Here is a 17,825-nt window from a genome sequence, read left to right as displayed (position 1 = left end):
ATTAAAAAAGTGTATCCCATTCCTGTAGAAGCCATCTCTCCTGTCAACAAGCACAGACTAGGGCGAAAAAAAATTCTACCCCTTGAGCCTTGCAATCTCTCCAGGGCCGAATTGATTGACAAGGATCTCATCATATAATCCCTTCTATCGTGTCTGGGCAGAATTGCAGACACTTTCACATTCACCCTTAACTTGCGAATTTTTTTCAACATTGACCTGTACTTATTGAGTAAATTTGCAGATCTCTTACTCTTAATGTCATTAGTTCCAACATGTACAACAATATCACCTTTTGTGCCGTGAAAAGATGATATCTGCTCTACAACATCAACTTTTGCCCCTGGCAGACAAACCCTGGTCCTGTTCCACCTATCCTTCTTACATATTATATTCCCTGTATCCATGACAACAGAGTAACCAACAATAACTAGTTCCTTTGGGATCAGCGTATTCTGCCTTGGAGATTGCCTCTGTGTTCCCTGATGCTCAGGAGTGAGCTCTGTCGTTGAGCTGGGCAGCTGCGAGCCTGATGGGCCCCTCATATTAATTTCTTCGAGGCCATTTACCCTACACCTCAAGCTCTCATAGATGCCCATCAGAACGCTGAGTTGGCGCCTGATTTCTTGACACTCCAGACGCCTAGTGCACCAGGTGTCTGGAGTGCCAAGACACCAGACACTAAAGGCATCCTCCTTGGCTAGACCATGTTCTCTTTTAGAAATATCAGCAAACATTTCACATTTTCGCACATTTTTTGAGACTGTGATGGTTTCAAGAATCGTCACTTTCGTTTCTCCCCTGAGCCACAGCACTCTCGCTAGTCTGTGTTCGTTGCTTCGCAGCTCTAGTCTGTATCATGATTTCCGTTTAAATACAATTTAATTAACAATGAAATTTAATAAGATTAATAATATTTTTGATTAATTGATAATACTATAATAAGCTAACAGATTCCTAATACAGTGCTTCGTATTACACTATCTAGTTTAACTTTATACCTTACGCTATCAGTTCGAGAAGCCAGCCGAGTGGGTAAAGTACCTGCCCGGCAACCCAAAGGTCGCGGGTTCGATTCCTGCCTCGGGCTTGGATCAAAGTACTGCAAAAACCTTGGGAGGTGCAATATGGCCACAGAAGCCGATGCGCCAACAAATACCAAATCAAAAAAAAAAAAAAAAAAAATCAGTTCTAGATATATATATATTTTTTGCATTAAGCTATTTCTTATCGACTACAATATGGCGGCTAGTTCAAAAATATTGGCGCCAACACCGGGAGTCTTAATTTGCAAAAATCGCTGGTTAAATTCAAAATAAGAAGCTGACGAATGCTACTAAACCTATTCAATATCACCATAAAACACAATGTTCTATGTTAAATAACAAAGAATATGTTAAAAATTAAATAATACTTATCCCTTTAATCAAAAATGCACCGTCCGTACTGTTCTGTGATCCCAGCACCCTCTCTATAGCTGGAAAGAAGGAGGAAGGAGCATGACTGAGTGGGCAGAAATCATAGGATAAATTTCAACCCACAAGCTGTACGGGTAGGCCCACCTTTCGCCTAGATAAGGGCAGTTGCCCAGCCACCAGGCATTGAATTCACTAGTTTACAAAAGTGTTCCACAGGTATTTACATCCATGCTTGCTGCACCACTGTCCATAATTTTGTCGCAATCCTGGGTGGAGGATCAAAAGCTCAAATGGACCTTTCCACACCATCCCAAAGATGCTCCACGGGGTTCATGTCCGGTGTATGGTTAGGCCATTCCATGGTGGTAATATCTGCAGAATTCTCTTAAAACCATGTTCTAGTCACCACAGCTCTGTGTGGAGGTGCATTGTCCTGCTGGAAGAATCTCTTGTCCAGTGTGTGCACGATGACAAGGAAAGGATGCAGATGGTCTGCAAGGATGGACATGTAACTTGGACTGTTCAGAGATGTACCAGAGCTCCCAATGTGTGCCAGTTGAACACACCCTAGACCATTACCGACCATCCACCTGCCTGAATAGCTTTGTGTGGTTTCTGCCAGATACGCACCAACCCGTCCACTCAAAATAACTGGAAACGGGACTCATCGGACCAGGAGACCCATCTCCAATCCAAGATTCAGTGCCGATGTTTTGCCCAGTTGAGGAGTACATTCCTGTGTCGTAGTGTTAGCAATGGGACTCTGGTGAGTTGCTGGTTCCCATAACCTATTGTGGCTAATGATCCACCTGATGGTCTTGGTGGAGACATTTCTGGCACCCCTCCTCGCTGACATCGGCAATAATTTATGCTAATGTCGCTCTCCAGTTAACTGAAACAATGCGAGTCAGATGTTGACGGCCACGTTCATCCACCACCACCTTTCTCTGCCCACAGCACTGTCCACAACGAGATGTTATTCCGGAAATTATCCCGATACACTCTCAATACTGTCGAACAGAGATAGTGCAATTTCTGTACCACCTCCTCGATAGAGTGACTCATGTGTCAGACAACCACTATCATTCCTCTTTCAAAGGGGATTAACTCACAACTTTTATCCATACTGACATTGAATTACCATCTACGTGAATGCAGCGTACCTATATAAATGCCAAGTGATGGGTTCAGCTAGCAAGAGGGGTGACAGTGTCGCATTGCCCAGGAACCACATGTCTTGTGAATTCTGTCCTTTCAGTGTACGTCAACAAATAATAGAAGAAATTGACTGAGAACCTAAACGATTCCTTCCAGAAAAACAGAGTGCCTCTATACTAGGTAATACAGACAAGCCACATATCCCACTGAACCTAAATGTGGAGACTCCTACTGTTCAGACAGAAGAAAGAAAGAAAGATGAGCAAAGAAGGCACTCCATAGCATACATTACAATGACCTCTGTCAAGACAACATAGTACAATGGCTTCCAACAGATGGCAGCCATTCTTAGCCAAGACTGAAGGATTCATGCTCACCATCCAACACCAGGAACTATAGAAAATACATCACCAAGGACAGCAGAGCGACAAATAACTCATGTTGACAATGACACCCGGCCTCAGGAATGATCCAACACATCAGTGCAGGATGCAGGGTGATCACACAGATGGAGTACATTCAGAGACACAACCCAGTTGCCAGGATAATATATCAGGGGCAAGCAAGGAAATACTAGTTGATCAAAGAAAACGTATCATATTACAAGTATGAATCTCAGGCTGTGTTAGAAATCTCAACCCACAAGCTGTACTGGAACTGCACCATAATAACACAATTAGCATTAGCATTAGTAGAGGCATTTGATGCAAGAAAGCAAGCTTATGCAGCATCAGCCAAAAAAAAAAAAAAATTAATAAATAAATAAATAAAAAATAACCACTTCCACTTCACCCCTCTGTTCGTTCGAAATACCTATCCAGCTAGGCCTTAAACTTATTTCAGCTATCAACTTCCACGACAAGGGATGGAAGTCTGTTCCACCAACCAACCACCCGCTGGCTACAGGCAAATTACCTCAAGTCTATCCTACATCTGTCTTTCCTGAATTTGAATTTATGCCCTCTCAGGTGATTACTCTGAGCAAGAGGAAGAGTCCCATCAGCATTGAGCATGCTCAAACCATTCAAGGCTTTATACACCTCTATCAAATCACCTCGCTGGTGCCTAGTCCCCAGACACGGTAATTTGCAAAACTTAAGCCTTTCTTCGTAAGAGCAACCCTTTGTTCCATTCACCAATCTTGTTGCCCTTCTCTGTACTCGTTCCAGCATCTCTATATCCTTCTTGAAATGAGGCCTCCAGACCTGTATGCAGTACTGTAGGTGTGGTCTGACCATTGCCTTATACAACGGAATAATCACCTCCTGATTCCTGCTAGAAATATTCCTATATATCATTGACAATACACCATGAGCTACTCTTGCAGCCCGTCTGCACTGCTCAGAGAAATTCATATCTGCCTGCACAACCACCCCCAGGTCCCTTTCATTCACTACCACTGTCAGTGTAGTACCACAGAGTTGATATGTTGCTCTGGGGTTGTTGTTTCCCATATGCAGTACTTTACATTTGTCAATGTTAAACTTCATTTGCCACCTCTCAGCCCATCTGCTCAACCTTTCTAGATCCTGTTGCAGTAGCATAGTGTCAGTAGTGTCCTTGACAACCCTGCCAACCTTTGTATCATCTGCAAACTTCGACATTAAGCTTGATATACCATCATCAATATCATTTATAAATACAGAAAACAATAATGGACCCAATACTGAACCCTGAGGAACTCCACTAATAACATTAGTCCACGATGAGCAGTGTCAATTGATTACCACTCTCTGTCTTCTCCCCCTCAACCACCCCTTTATCCATAGCAGCAATTTCCCTCCAATGCCACACTGCTCCAATTTGTGCAGCAGTCTTCCATGTGCAACAGTATCAAAAGCCTTTCTAAGATCCAAGTATATAATATCAAAGTTATTCCCTGCATCCAGTTCTTTTGTGACTGCATCATAGTATCCAATCAAATTGGTCAGGCAAGACTTCCCCTTAACAAAACCATGCTGTGGCTGAGCTATAACTGAAGTCTTGTCTAGATGATCCTGCAGTGCTTCTTTAACCAGTGCCTCCATTAATTTTCCAGGAACAGAAGTTAAACTAACAGGTCTATAATTACTTGTGTCGCCCTTTGATCCTCCTTTGTGAATTGGGGTCACATTTGCACTGCATCAGCCAAAAGAAAAAGCTTATGCTGCATCAGCCAAAAGAAAAAGAAAAAAAAAAAAAAAAAAAAAAAACACTCCCATTTCACCACTCCATTTGTTCCAAATACCTGTCCAGCTCAGCCTTAAATTTATTTAGGCTATCAACTTCCACAACAAAGGATGGAAGTCTCTTTAACCAACCAACTACCCACTGGCTACATACAAACTTCCGCACAACCATCCTACAACTTTCTTTCCTCAATTTGAATTTATGCCCTCTCAGGTGATTATTGTGATCAAGAGGAAGAATCTCATCAGCATTCAGCATGCTCAAACCATTCAAGGCTTTATACACCTCAATCAGATCACCTCGCAGGTGCCTAGTCTCCAGACACTGTAATTTGTAAAACTTAAGACTTTCTTCGTAACAGCAACCCTTTGTTCCATTCACTAATCTTGTTGCCCTTCACGTAATCTTTCCAACAGCTCTACATCCTTCTTAAAATGAGGCCTCCAGACCTGTATACGGTACTCAAGGTGTGGCCTGACCATTGGCTTATACAAGGGGAAAATCACCTCCTTCTCCCTGCTAGAAAAATTCCTGTATATCATTCACAAAACACTATAAACATACTCTTGTAGACCGTCTGCATTGCTCAGAAAACTTCAAATCTGCCTACATAATTACCCAGAGGTCCTTTTCATTCTCTACCACTGTCAGTGTAGTACCACAGAGTTGATACGTTACTCTGGAATTACTGCTTCCCATATGTAGTACTTTACATTTGTCAATGTTAAACTTCATTTGCTACCTCTCAGCCTATCTGTTCAACTTTTCTAGATGCTGTCGCAGCAGCATACTGTCATTAGTGTCCTTAACAACCCTGCCAACCTTCATATCATCTGCAAACTTGGACATTAAGCTTGATACACCATCATCAATATCATTTATAAATACAGAAAACAACAATGGACCCAACACTGGACCCTGGGGGACTCCACAAATAACATTAGTCCACAAAGAGCAGCGTCCATTTATTACTACTCTCTGTCTTCTCCAGCACCTCCATAGCCAGGTGAGCAGGAGCAGCAGTGCATAGCACACGCTTCTTGATTAGACCGGGATTCGAGCCCGTAACCACCAAATACAGAGGATGCAGAAAGGTCAGGGAATGACCACTGCATATTTCCGGAGCAATATGGCCTTAGTTGCTAATGTTCCTAAAAACCAAATAACAACAACATCTGCCTTCTCCCACTTAACCATCCCTTTATCCATAGCAGCAATTTGCCTCCAATGCCACACTGCTCCAATTTGTTCAGCAGTATCCCATGTGCAACAGAATAAAAAGCCTTTCTAAGATCCAAATATATGATATCAAAGTTATTCCCTGCATCCAGTTCCTTTGTGACCACATCATAGTATCAAATCAAATTGGTCGGGCAAGACTTTCCCTTAACAAAACCATACTGTATCCTCGCTATAACTGAACTCTTGTCTAGATGACCCTGCAGTTCTTCTTTAACCAGTGCCTCCATTAATTTTACTGGAACAGAAGTTAAACTAACAAGTCTATAATTAATTGTGTCACCATTTGATCCTCATTTGTGAATTGGGGTCACATTTGCACATCTCCAGTCTATGGCTACCTCCACTGAGTCCAAGGAAGTTCTCATAATTATGGCTAAGGGTTTGCTTACTTCCTTTGCTGCCTCCTTTAATATAACTGGATAGATTCCGTCCACCCTGTGTGCCTTTTTTTATGTTTATCTTCAACAATTTCTCCTCTACTTTCCTGTCAGTTATTACAAAATCATCTAGCTCACTGCCAGAGTTTACTTCACTTCTGGCATTCCATTCTGTGAATAACTCCTCATGTGTGAATGTAGATGCAAAATACTCATTTAGTTTGTTAGCCACCTGAGCAGGATCATCAACAGTTTAACCATCAATATCCAGTGGACCAATCTGATTCATCCTCTTCCTTCTAGAGTTTACATAAGTAAAGAACTCTTTGCTGTTTTTCTTTGCATCCTTTGCAAAGATTTCTCATAATCTGCTTTGTGACTTGGTTACAGACCAGCTTATATCTATCATAGGCTCCTATGTCACCCATTAATTTATACAGTGTGTCTCAAAAATATTGGTACAAACGTTTAGGGGAGGTAGGTAACTTCTAAAGGAATGTGAATCGCATCGGAACCCATAACCAGAAACGTCATAGGAAAGTAGTAGCAGAGGCACAAGAAGCAGAAATGACACAAGAGAGTAATTAGTGGCAAACATTTATTTGACATAATATTAACAATGGAGTATGAGACGGATGCATTTCATGATGTTACAACAGATGCTCGAAGGTTCCACCATGAGACGTGATCATGCGTGACACTGACGCAGCATGGCTGACGGACACGGTCAAACACACCTGGAGTTTCTTTGACAGTAGCAGCAGCACAGACGAGTCTGACCACGAGATCCATTTCCGTCTCCACAGGCGATTCACACACGACAGATTTGAGGGCCCCCCCACAGAAAGAAATCAAGGCTCGATAAATCAGGTGAGCTTGGGGCCAGGCAACGGGTCCACCATGGCCAATCAGTCGACGCCCAAAACGCCTGTTCAAATGGTCACGAACACACCTTCCATAATGGGCAGGTGGCCCGTCATGTTGAAACCAAATGTTGCATCTCACATTTGTTGGAACATCATCAAGTAACCCTTGTAGAACTTGTTCAAGAAAGATCCGATATTTAGCGGAGTTCATGCGGGATGGTAACAGGTATCGGCAGACTAAGCAGTCACCGACCATACCTGCCCATACATTTATTGCGAAGAGATGTTGTTCCGCATGGGGGCGTACACCGTGTGGGTTGTCGTGAGCCCACACATGAGCATTGTGCTGATTGAATAAGCCTTCCCAAGTGAAATAAGCCTCATCCGTGAACAAAACATAGGCTGGAAAATTCAAGTCTTGAACACTTTCTTGGAGAAACCACTGCGGAAAAGCCACACGTGCAGGATGATCTTGGGGCAACAGTAACTGAACCCTTTGGAGATGAAAGAGGTTTAAGGAATCGTTGTGCCAGACACGCTGTACACTGCAACGAGATGCTCCTAAGGCAGAGGCAACGGCACGTGTGCTGGTAGTAGGATTATTCTGGACGGCATTCAACAGACTTTCTTCCATGGCAGCAGTTCGTGTCGACCGTGGTCTGCCCACACTACTCTTGTTACCTCTAAATGACCCATAATCGCACAAATTTTGATGCACACGCATCAAATAAAAGGTGGTCCGGTACATGCCTGTCTGGGAAGCATTCTCCATAAATTCGTTGAGCGGCTCATCCATTGCCCTCTGCTAATCCATACACTAGGTGCATGTCTGCCAGCTCACAGTTTGTATATCGATGCATGCTCTTCGTGCGGCGACTACCATGCCGTCTACCGACTTACGGTGACGTTTCCATTTATGGGTTCCTATGCGAATAACATTCCTTTAGATGTCACCTACCTCCCCTAAATGTTTGTACCAATATTTTTGAGACACCCTGTATGTATCCCATGCATTTTTTTCTCTGCCATATGTCTCATTAGTTCATCTGACATCCATTTAGGCATAAGCCTTGAACAATATTTTTTAATTGGTATGCAAAACCTAGTACCTTCCAAGATAAATTCTTTGAATGCTTCCCATTTTGAATTTGCTGTTGGTAACATCATCAGTTGATCCCACCGTACAGAATTTAAATACTGTCTTAGACCATCATAGTTGTCTTTAGGAAAGCAAAAATCCTTCTCTTTACCCCTGATGGTAGTTACCTCTTTGAGTAAATCCCACTTCAGCACACTGTGATCACTGCCACCTAGTGGTTCCTTTATCTGCAGATTCTTAATGCATGAAGAATCACTACTGATAATCAGTAGAGATTCTTAATGCATGAAGAATCACTACTGATAATCAGATCAAGAGTATTACTCCCTCTAGTTGCCTCCCAAACATTCTGATATAGAAAGCAATTGTCCAGAAGATCCACAATCGCCTTGCTAGTGTGTGAGTGACCAACCCACAAATTCCAGTCAATATCTGGGAAATTAAAATCCCCCATTATAAGAATTTCTGATTTACTGGGCCACTATTTCCCTGTACAGTTTCTTATTATACTAGATAGCTAGTTCTAAAATTTTACAGCAGAATTCATGCAAGATCATAAAGATACTCACTCACTGAGAACCATATTTCCTATTTTGCTGATTTCTAACGAACCTTTAGCTTAAGCTGGCTAGCGACACCCCTTATACTATGAACATTGATTTACTAAAATAAAAATACAGAACATCTCAACATTTTAAGGAACATACGTTTTTATATTGTCCATATTAACTATATTTTTTTGTGCTAGTTTTAAACTTGAGAATGCATACCACATAGGATTGCCTACATAGCTGCAAGCTGGGGTTTGGACACCCTCAAGGAAAGGCACAAATACATTTTGTACATAAAAATTTCTGGGAACTATTGGAAACCATAACCCTCAAAAATATGCCAAAGATTGGGCCTGATGCTGCAACCCATTGTGAACTGCAGTTTTAATTGTCGTGAGCCCACACATGATCTTGGGATGAGATGGCAGGCAATATGTATTTTAGGATACCAGTTTCATTCAGTGTTTGTTAAGTACATTCTACCTGTCTGTTCCAGAATGAGAGGGTTGCTGTGCTGAAACAGGATATTCCTCTCCTGTCTCCACATAGCAATTACTAAAAACCTGTAAATTATATTATAAATGTTTCATATATCTTCTATTATTTTTATATATTACATACAATACAATAAAATATTAATATTACTGACTGATTTATTGTAATTTAAAGGTAACTACTGGATTATTATTGAATTATAGAAAATTTAATACAAATGTTCTTACTTTTTTTTTTTTTTTTGGTTGGTTGGTACAGAGTGGGTCAGTATGAATTGTGCAGTTCCAGTTACTGCAGGTGCAAGTCTAATACTGGACATGTGTGCAGGATTCTACCACATGTAGTTTAATTTCCTGTTTTTTTGTTTTTTTTAATATATATATATATATTTTACTTGTTTTCTTTATTTTTAGTTGGTTATTATTATTATTTACTTTTGCTAGTGCACCAAAAGCCTGTCTCTTTGCACTATATGGCTACAGGGCTAACATTAACTTCAAAATTAAGCATTTAGAGTTGGAAATCATGGATGAAAAGGAGATTGGGGAGCATGGATAGATGTAATTCTTCCCCCCCCTGTGAACTGCGATTTTAATTTTGACCAATTAAGCAATGTGAATAAATTATATAGGTCACTTAACCAGTCAAATCTGATTGGGGTTGCTACAAAAATAATTGTCATTGCAACATAGGGAACTGAACTGTCAATCTGTTGTAAGATAGTTGTAAGATAGGAAAGCTAATAAGTTGCCAAACCCATCAATATGCTAATATGTCACCTGCCTTCATAAAATAAATATGGTATATTCATTTCTTTAATATTTATTTTATTTCATTCCTTATAACCTTATAATAGTCACCTTGTTTTCTCCTTCCTCACCAAAAATACTTCCACCACTAGAAAATAAGCCACTTTTTGTGTTAAATGGAGAATCATCTGCTTCTTCCTCAGATTGTTTAAATATATCATCATCTGCTAAAATATCTAAATAGTAAAAATTAATATTGCTATACTTCATTATTAAAGACTAAAATTATTTATTAAAAATGTATATTATTTTTCAAAAACAATGGCAAAAAACTTTTGAAAATTTTGATATGCTTCAAACTCAAGGTACAAACATTAAATGCAAAATAGTGGATAATATAGAGCAAATTTATACAGTTTTAAAAAAAAATGCGGTCTTTTAAACTAAAGTTAATGAGCATTTCTTCCTGCATTATAACAAATTTGGACACCCTCAAGGAAATGCATAACTACATTTTGTACATAATTTTTTTTTTTTTTTTCCCCTTAAAACCCACTAAAAAATTGATCTACCTAGAAAGCATGAACAACTTGACTTAAAATTTGCAGTGTGATGATGCTGGGTGTGATATTGATATACTGCAGTGTGATATTACTTCGATGCTGAGCTAGGGGTTTATTGACACAGGAACTTCTTGGGCCAAATTGTACCTGATGATTTATTCATTATTATTTTTATTTTTTTTTTTTTTATCTGAAAACATCTTTGGCGGCATCTACTAAATTTTGGACTGTAGTAAAATCGATTTGTTACGAAAATGTGAAACGGAAATGATGTAGTGGGCTGAAATAACGTGGTAACAAAAATGAGAGATGGAAATGATGCAAATGAAGCCCTTTCTAAATGGCACTAATGATGCTGGGTCACTAATGTTGATTCAGTAGAGTAAGCAGTGGGCATGATCAAAAAACATTACATCGTTCATACTAAATATTTCAGACTGAAGTAATATGCAAATGATGTCACTTCACATGGTAGATGGATTTACGTGAAACATCCTCCGGGTTTCTTTTAGGTATTTTTATTTGTATATATTGATTACGAAATAAGAGCTTCTGTATTGTAAATATTTTATTGATCATCCACAAATTTCCATAATTTCAGCTGATACAATGGATTTATGATAACTGAGATAAGAGATATATACTTGCAATTGCAATGAATCTAAATGTCTCTGGAAAACAGTGTCGATTGAAGTACCCGATCTTGCAGTTGAAATTGAGGGATTAAGTGTTGAGTTATATCAAACGTTTCTTGCAGGAAAGTAATTAACCGCAATAATTACTTTTCTGCAAAAATACAAGTATTTGTATATACAAGTATATACAAATACTTGTATTGTTGCAATCATACTATTCAACAAATGGCTAAAATTAATGGGTAATTAGGCTATCGGTTTAGATTTCGCTGACCTCTTCCAAGCCAAGGATGTTTTCACATAAAATAAAACATCTTTCCTGTGTACAAGGCACACATGCTTTTTCCCCCCGAAAGATGATTAAATGCATTCATAAATTTAGATGCACGCCTGTGATATATACAAAGATAAATGATTGGTATGTTGATCTGACTGGAACAGCAGATCATCCAATAACATATCTGCTACTGCTCTGATGTAGCAGTGCAAAGGTGTAATAAAGATGGGCTGAATATATTGCCAGTAGTAGCAAATGGCTATATAAATATGTGCAAAGATTTAACACATGCAAGACATCATGTACAGCTGACATGATAGCTGGCTTTGAAAGAGATCAGATCATTGCGTGGTCAAAAGATGGATGGGCTAAACAGTAAATCACTATTTGTGTGGTTCATGATAACCAAAAATGGTTGATAACAATTGGTAAAGAAAAGTACTCAGGCACATTGCCAGGACTCTTTTCAAAAGAGATAAATGTCAGAATAGGAGAATCGATGCAGTTGCCATCTAGAAAAGGCAATCATCTGTAACTGTCTTCCAGATTTCCACCATTGTAATGCCATCCCTCTCTTTTTCATCAGAAGCACAATTAGCAGACAAATGCAAGAATCTCTTGTTGATGGTATGGTTCATTATCGGTACAAGATATACTAATGCTATTACATGCCTATTCGCAAAAGGTCTGAGAGGCAAGCCAGTTCATTTAGCAAGTCATATTAGCCAGGATTGGTAACATAACTGGATCTTTTTATATAACTGAAAAAGTTCATCATATTTACATCATTTCCCATTAAATGTTTTAGTCTCAAGGGCTACCATAAATTTAATAGAGATTGCAGAGTTGCTCCTTAAGCATGGCAATGGTAATTGCAATAAACAACACATTTTCCATTCTGATGCTAAAATGCAGGCACTGAGAAGGACACTCTCCCATTAACAGATAACTGATGCCAAGGCTGCATATGAGAAAGCACTGGTTAAGAGAGCAAAGAATAGGAGACAAGGAATTTTTCATGTGTGCAAATACAAGAAATTAATAAGCAAATCAGATCGAACATTTGTGTACTGGGTGTGGGAAAGCCTTAGACAACCAGCTGATGTTGCAGATGAACTTCACATCTGTCTGTATTGAAGAAAGACCCTTCATGTTGAGAAGAGGCTGTGCGAGTGAGGCTGAGTCATATGAAATTGGTGATTTTGAAATTACAGATGACTACTTATTAGAAAAAATTTTGTGCATAAAGGCAAATTAAGGCTTCTAGAGTTGATGGCACATACCCAGTAATTTTGAGGGAGGCCAGTGAACCAATGAAGTTAATTATGAGGGCATATCTGGAGTCAGGAGAGATTTCTTTGGACTGGAGAAGTGCCAACGTATCATCAATACATAAAGACAGTTCTAAGAGCGAAATCAGTAACTACAGACCAGTAAATCTGACTTCAATGGTTGGGAAAATCTTAGATGCAATGATTAAGAGTGCAATCCAGGTACACTTAGAGAGACATGGAATTCTGAATAACATACAACATGGTCCATAAGGAGAAAATAATGGTTAACTAACATAGTAGGCTATTTTGATAGAGTTAGCATTAGCAGATGTATATGATGCAAGGAAGCTTATAATACAGCATCAGCCAAAAAAAAAAAAAAAAAATTCCCATCTCACTCACCCGTTCATTCACTTCTTCCTTGAATTTATTTAAGCTATCAAAATACCCCAGGGACTCTCATCTGGTGAGTATTGGCTTGGCTAACCCAGGGTCCTGAGCTAGATATCATCATCCTTCTTTCTCTCTCTCTCTCTCTCTCTCTCTCTCAGGGTAAGTGGGGAAATTTTTTTGGCTGGTATAGGATAAGCCTCAGGCTTCCTTCCATCATATAGATAATAATAATACTGTATTTCTTCGATTCTAAGACGCACTTTTTTTCCCCTATAAACATCTCTAAAAACAGGGTGCATCTTAGAATCGATGGTGTCTTACAATTGCAGTTTTTTTTTCAAATTTTCCCGTGCTTTGCACAGCACCACACGTTCTGTTTTTACGCGGAAACCTCGTCTCCAAGTTTGACCGTTATCGCATTCTCCAATTCCAATGGAGAATAAAGTGGCGCGGGTGATTTCACGCTTTCGAAATGAGAAGCCACCGTTATTTCATTATAGTGGAGCTCACTGAGCGAAAACTAGGAAGTTTTGTTTGCATCTTCGATAGTACATAAGTGGAGTTGCTCTATTTTGTTAATTTTGATCCCTTATTGCACATTAAAATGTCAAAAAGATTGACATTGAAACCGCATTGAAGCGAAAGCCGCATTGAAACAAAAAGTTCTTGTGTATGCAAAAGAACATGGAAATAGAGCTGCGGGTCAACATTTTGACATTAGTGAAGTAAATGTTCGTCGTTGGAGAAATGATCCCAATTCCATATTTTCATGCAAAGCAACAACCAAGTGCTTTACAGGGTCTAAGAAAGGAAGATTTCCACAAGTCGATGAAGTTGTGATATGTTTTGTAATGGAGACACATGCAAAAGGATTACCCATCACTCGACAATCCATGCAATTGAAAGCCGGAGAAATTGCCAAGTCCCTCGGAATAGAGAAAATAATTTTTAAAGACAGTTGCGGCTGGTGCGACAGATTCATGCATCGTAGTGGATTATCATTAAGGCACCGAACTATCAATCTGTCAAAAAATTCCTGCAGACTTTCAACAGAAGCTGATTAACTTTCAGCGACAGGTGATGAAATTAAGGAAAAAGAGAAACTATGAGTTTAGTCAAATTGGAAATGCTGATGAAACCCTGGTCTTCTTCGATATGCCTCGAAATTACACCGTCAATACTAAGGGTGCTAAAGAAATCAAGATTATAAGCATAGGCTACAAAAAGCAGGCATCACCACTGATGGTCGAAAGTTGCCACCATATTTAATTTTAAATCGAAAAACCACACAAAAAAATAAAATTTTCCCCAAAGATGTTATTGTGTGTGCACAAAAAAATGAATGGATGTCAGCAGAGCTTATGGAAGACTGACTGTGTGGAATAGACGTCTTGGAAGTCTTCGTAACCAACCCAGCATGCTAGTACTTGATGCATTTAGTGGACATTTGTCCGAATGGATCAAAAATAAAATCGGGCAAAAACGTGGTGATTTGGTTGCGATTCCTGGTGGCATGACTAACCAACTGCAGCAACTCGACGTTTCAATCAACAAACCATTTAAAGATTACTTGAGAAAGGAATATGAATTCTGGCTGTTGACCGACAACCTTCCGCTGATACCTTCCAGAAAAATTAAAAAAGCGCCAGCACCAAATTGGCAGATGGGTATCAACAGCTTGGAAGCTGATCCCAGAAAGAATAGTCAAGCACTCATTTAAAAAAATGTTGCATCACCAATGCTCTCGATGGCTCAAAAGATGATATATTATGGGATAATGAAGATAAAGATGGCTCAGGAGAATCTGACCCTGAATGTGAAGTAGACTCTGATATTGATTCAGATACAGATATCGACGGCTCAGAAGATTCAGAAGGAAGTGATGAATAACATACCTACTGATAAATACCGGTGTTATTGTTGTTAGTAAATTGAATTTAATTATAATAAAATTATTTGTTAGATTTATTTATTTTTTTTTTTTTTCTTAGAATCAAAGCTTTTTTTTTGAAATTAAGGTACTGAAATTAAGGTGCATCTTACAATCGATGGCATCTTAGAATCGAAGAAATACGGTAATAATAAAAACTTCCATGACAGATGGAAGTTTGTTCCAGCAATCAATCACCCATTGGCTAAAGGCAAATTTACACACTCTTCTATTCGACAACTGTCTTTCCTCAATTTCAGTTTATGCCCTCACAAATTTGTAATCTGAGCAAGAGGAAGAATCTAATTTTAGCATTGAGCCTGCTCAATCCATTCAAGGGCTTATATACTTCAATCAGATCACCTTGCAGGTGCCTAGTCTCCAACTGTTGCAATTTGCAGAACTTAAGCCTTTCTCACGAGTTACTCATGATCAAGTTACCCGTTATCTGGATTTAAGAAACAATTTTGATATAATTTATTTGTATTTTTGCAAGGCATTTCACAAATGTTCCCTTGTGAGAAGTTACCGTATAAGATGGAGCATGTTGAGATTACTGGAAAAATTCTAAGATGGATTGCATTTTGGCTGCTGAGCAGAAAGCAGAGGGTTGTGATTAATGGATATTCTTCAGAGTGGTATAATGTCAGAGGTGGGGTCCCCCAAGGATCAGTTCTTGGACCACTGTTGCTTCTGAATTTTATAAACAACGTCAACAATGGGATAGAAGGCTTGGTGTCAAAATGTGCAGACAAAGTAAAGATTGCTAGAGTAGTTAATGATCAGTACCAAGCAGCACTCCTTCAAGATGACTTGAACAGAATGCAAGTATGGCCAGAAAAGTGGCAGCTATGTTCTAATGCAGCAAAATGCAAGGTCTTACACTTGGGAAATAGCAATTCAAAAATAAATTATACATTTAGTAAGGTTGAATTAAAAACAGTACTCTCTACTCTTTCCCCCCCCCCCGGCCAGTGCAACAAAAGCCTGTGGCTTCCTTGCTCTATGTGGCTATACTATAATTACATTAATAATATAATGTAATTTAACTGCTTACTTTTTTTCCCAGATTATTCTGGCATCAGTATCTTTGTTGATTGATGAAGTGAATTTTATTCAGGAGCCTCTCTTTTTTTTTTTTTTTTTTATCCTTTTGCTGGATATAACGAGCTTCAACTGCAGTATGGCAGCTGCTGTAGCTGTTAGTATCTGCATTGTGATATGTTTGGTGACATCATCAGTAGGAGAAAATTCAATGACATGATCATCAAAAGAGATATGGTTGATATATTTTGTTCAGGCAGATTTGGAAAAATTGCATTTCATTTGGGTTTCTATTGTTCTATTAGCGCAGTGGTTTTCAACCAGGTTGCCGCAACAACATTCCAGGGGTGTGGCATAATTTAAGCTTTAGTTTAAGGTGCTTAAACTTATATATTTTTAAAATTTATATATTTATTTCATTATAAAAAGGTGTACGGTATCCATTCTATAGTATCTTTTTAATTTTGTGGTGATCTATAATTGAGGATTACTGAGTACCTCTATTAGTAAATTAATAAGAGGAGTTTACCTCAATATAGTACGTGGAACACTTCCGTATGATACCCTCCAGAAATTAAAACGGAAAAAACGAAAAAATCGACAACTTACCGGTCCATTAAAGTAAAATATAAATAATTGAAGTAAAATATAAATAATTAAATAATCAATTTAACACAATTCAAAATCAATTCAAAACAATTAAAATTAAAATTAACGCAATTAAAAGAATAACGAAAATATTCAAAACGATCTTCCTTCCTGAAGCTGACAATGCTTTTCGACCGACTGTCGTGATCACAGGAATGAAAATCACTGAATCAGGCTAAACCTGCAACTTAAATAGTGATTATGTGTCTTCGCGCATGCGCGTAAAGGTCCACGCATCGGAGATCAAATATGGCCGCCGAACATTAACAGAATTCTCGTGTAATTTAATTTCAATGGTTTCTGCAATTAATAGTCGCGTATAATTACGTTGAACGTTAAGTATTTTGGCCTCGTTAAATAAAAAAGTATGTTTTTCGTTAATGGCATGAAAGGCTAATTCTGACGCTGCTGAACGAGAAGCACGAACTGAGGCTTCGTGTTGATTTACACGAATATTAAGAGAAAACCGCGTCGAACCCTGATAAGACGAGTCGCAATCACCGCAAGAAATGTTGTATACTAGATCATTAATTTGTGTTGCGAAAGCGGAAAGAACCGAGCGATTGTTCAGTATAGTGTGTAACTTCCGTATAGGCCTAGCTATAATTTTAAATTCGGTATCTTTAAAGAATCTGTTAAGCTGTTTGTGCCACTGTTCAACGTATGGGACAGAAATAAAGTATTTTTTGATATTACAATTGTTGATTGGTGCAGTATTTTGTATCCTATCCTTAGCTTGTACCCTAATTCGATTTATTGTGTTAATGGGATAACCCCTGTTCAAGAATCTGCTAGTTAATATTTGTATTTCTGAGTCCAAAGCAGAATCCGTCGTTGAATATTTATAGGCATTTAGAAATTGATTAAAGATAATCAATCTTTTGTAGGTGAACGGGTGGTAGCTATTATAATGTAGAAGCATACCGGTGTTTGTGGGTTT

At 38.8% G+C, this 17,825-nt stretch overlaps 1 protein-coding gene across 4 annotated transcripts in view; it reads right to left on the bottom strand.

Moving 5' to 3' along the window:
* Nucleotides 1-17,825, bottom strand: part of FAM21 (Family with sequence similarity 21) — a 1,354,861-nt gene that overhangs the window by 766,294 nt on the left and 570,742 nt on the right. For all 4 annotated transcript variants that reach the window (XM_090388854.1, XM_090388862.1, XM_090388870.1 and 1 more), the window contains exon 10: nucleotides 10,233-10,357. In XM_090388854.1, coding sequence (XP_090244980.1) covers nucleotides 10,233-10,357 — 125 coding nt within the window. The remainder of the gene's footprint in view (nucleotides 1-10,232; nucleotides 10,358-17,825) is intronic.

The sequence above is a fragment of the Mastigoproctus giganteus genome, chromosome 2, assembly GCF_048544385.1.
Source record: "Mastigoproctus giganteus isolate SK-2022 chromosome 2, ASM4854438v1, whole genome shotgun sequence".
NCBI lineage: Eukaryota > Metazoa > Arthropoda > Arachnida > Uropygi > Thelyphonidae > Mastigoproctus > Mastigoproctus giganteus.
Note: the sequence above shows the minus strand (reverse complement) of the source record. Positions and strands in the feature narration are given on the sequence as shown.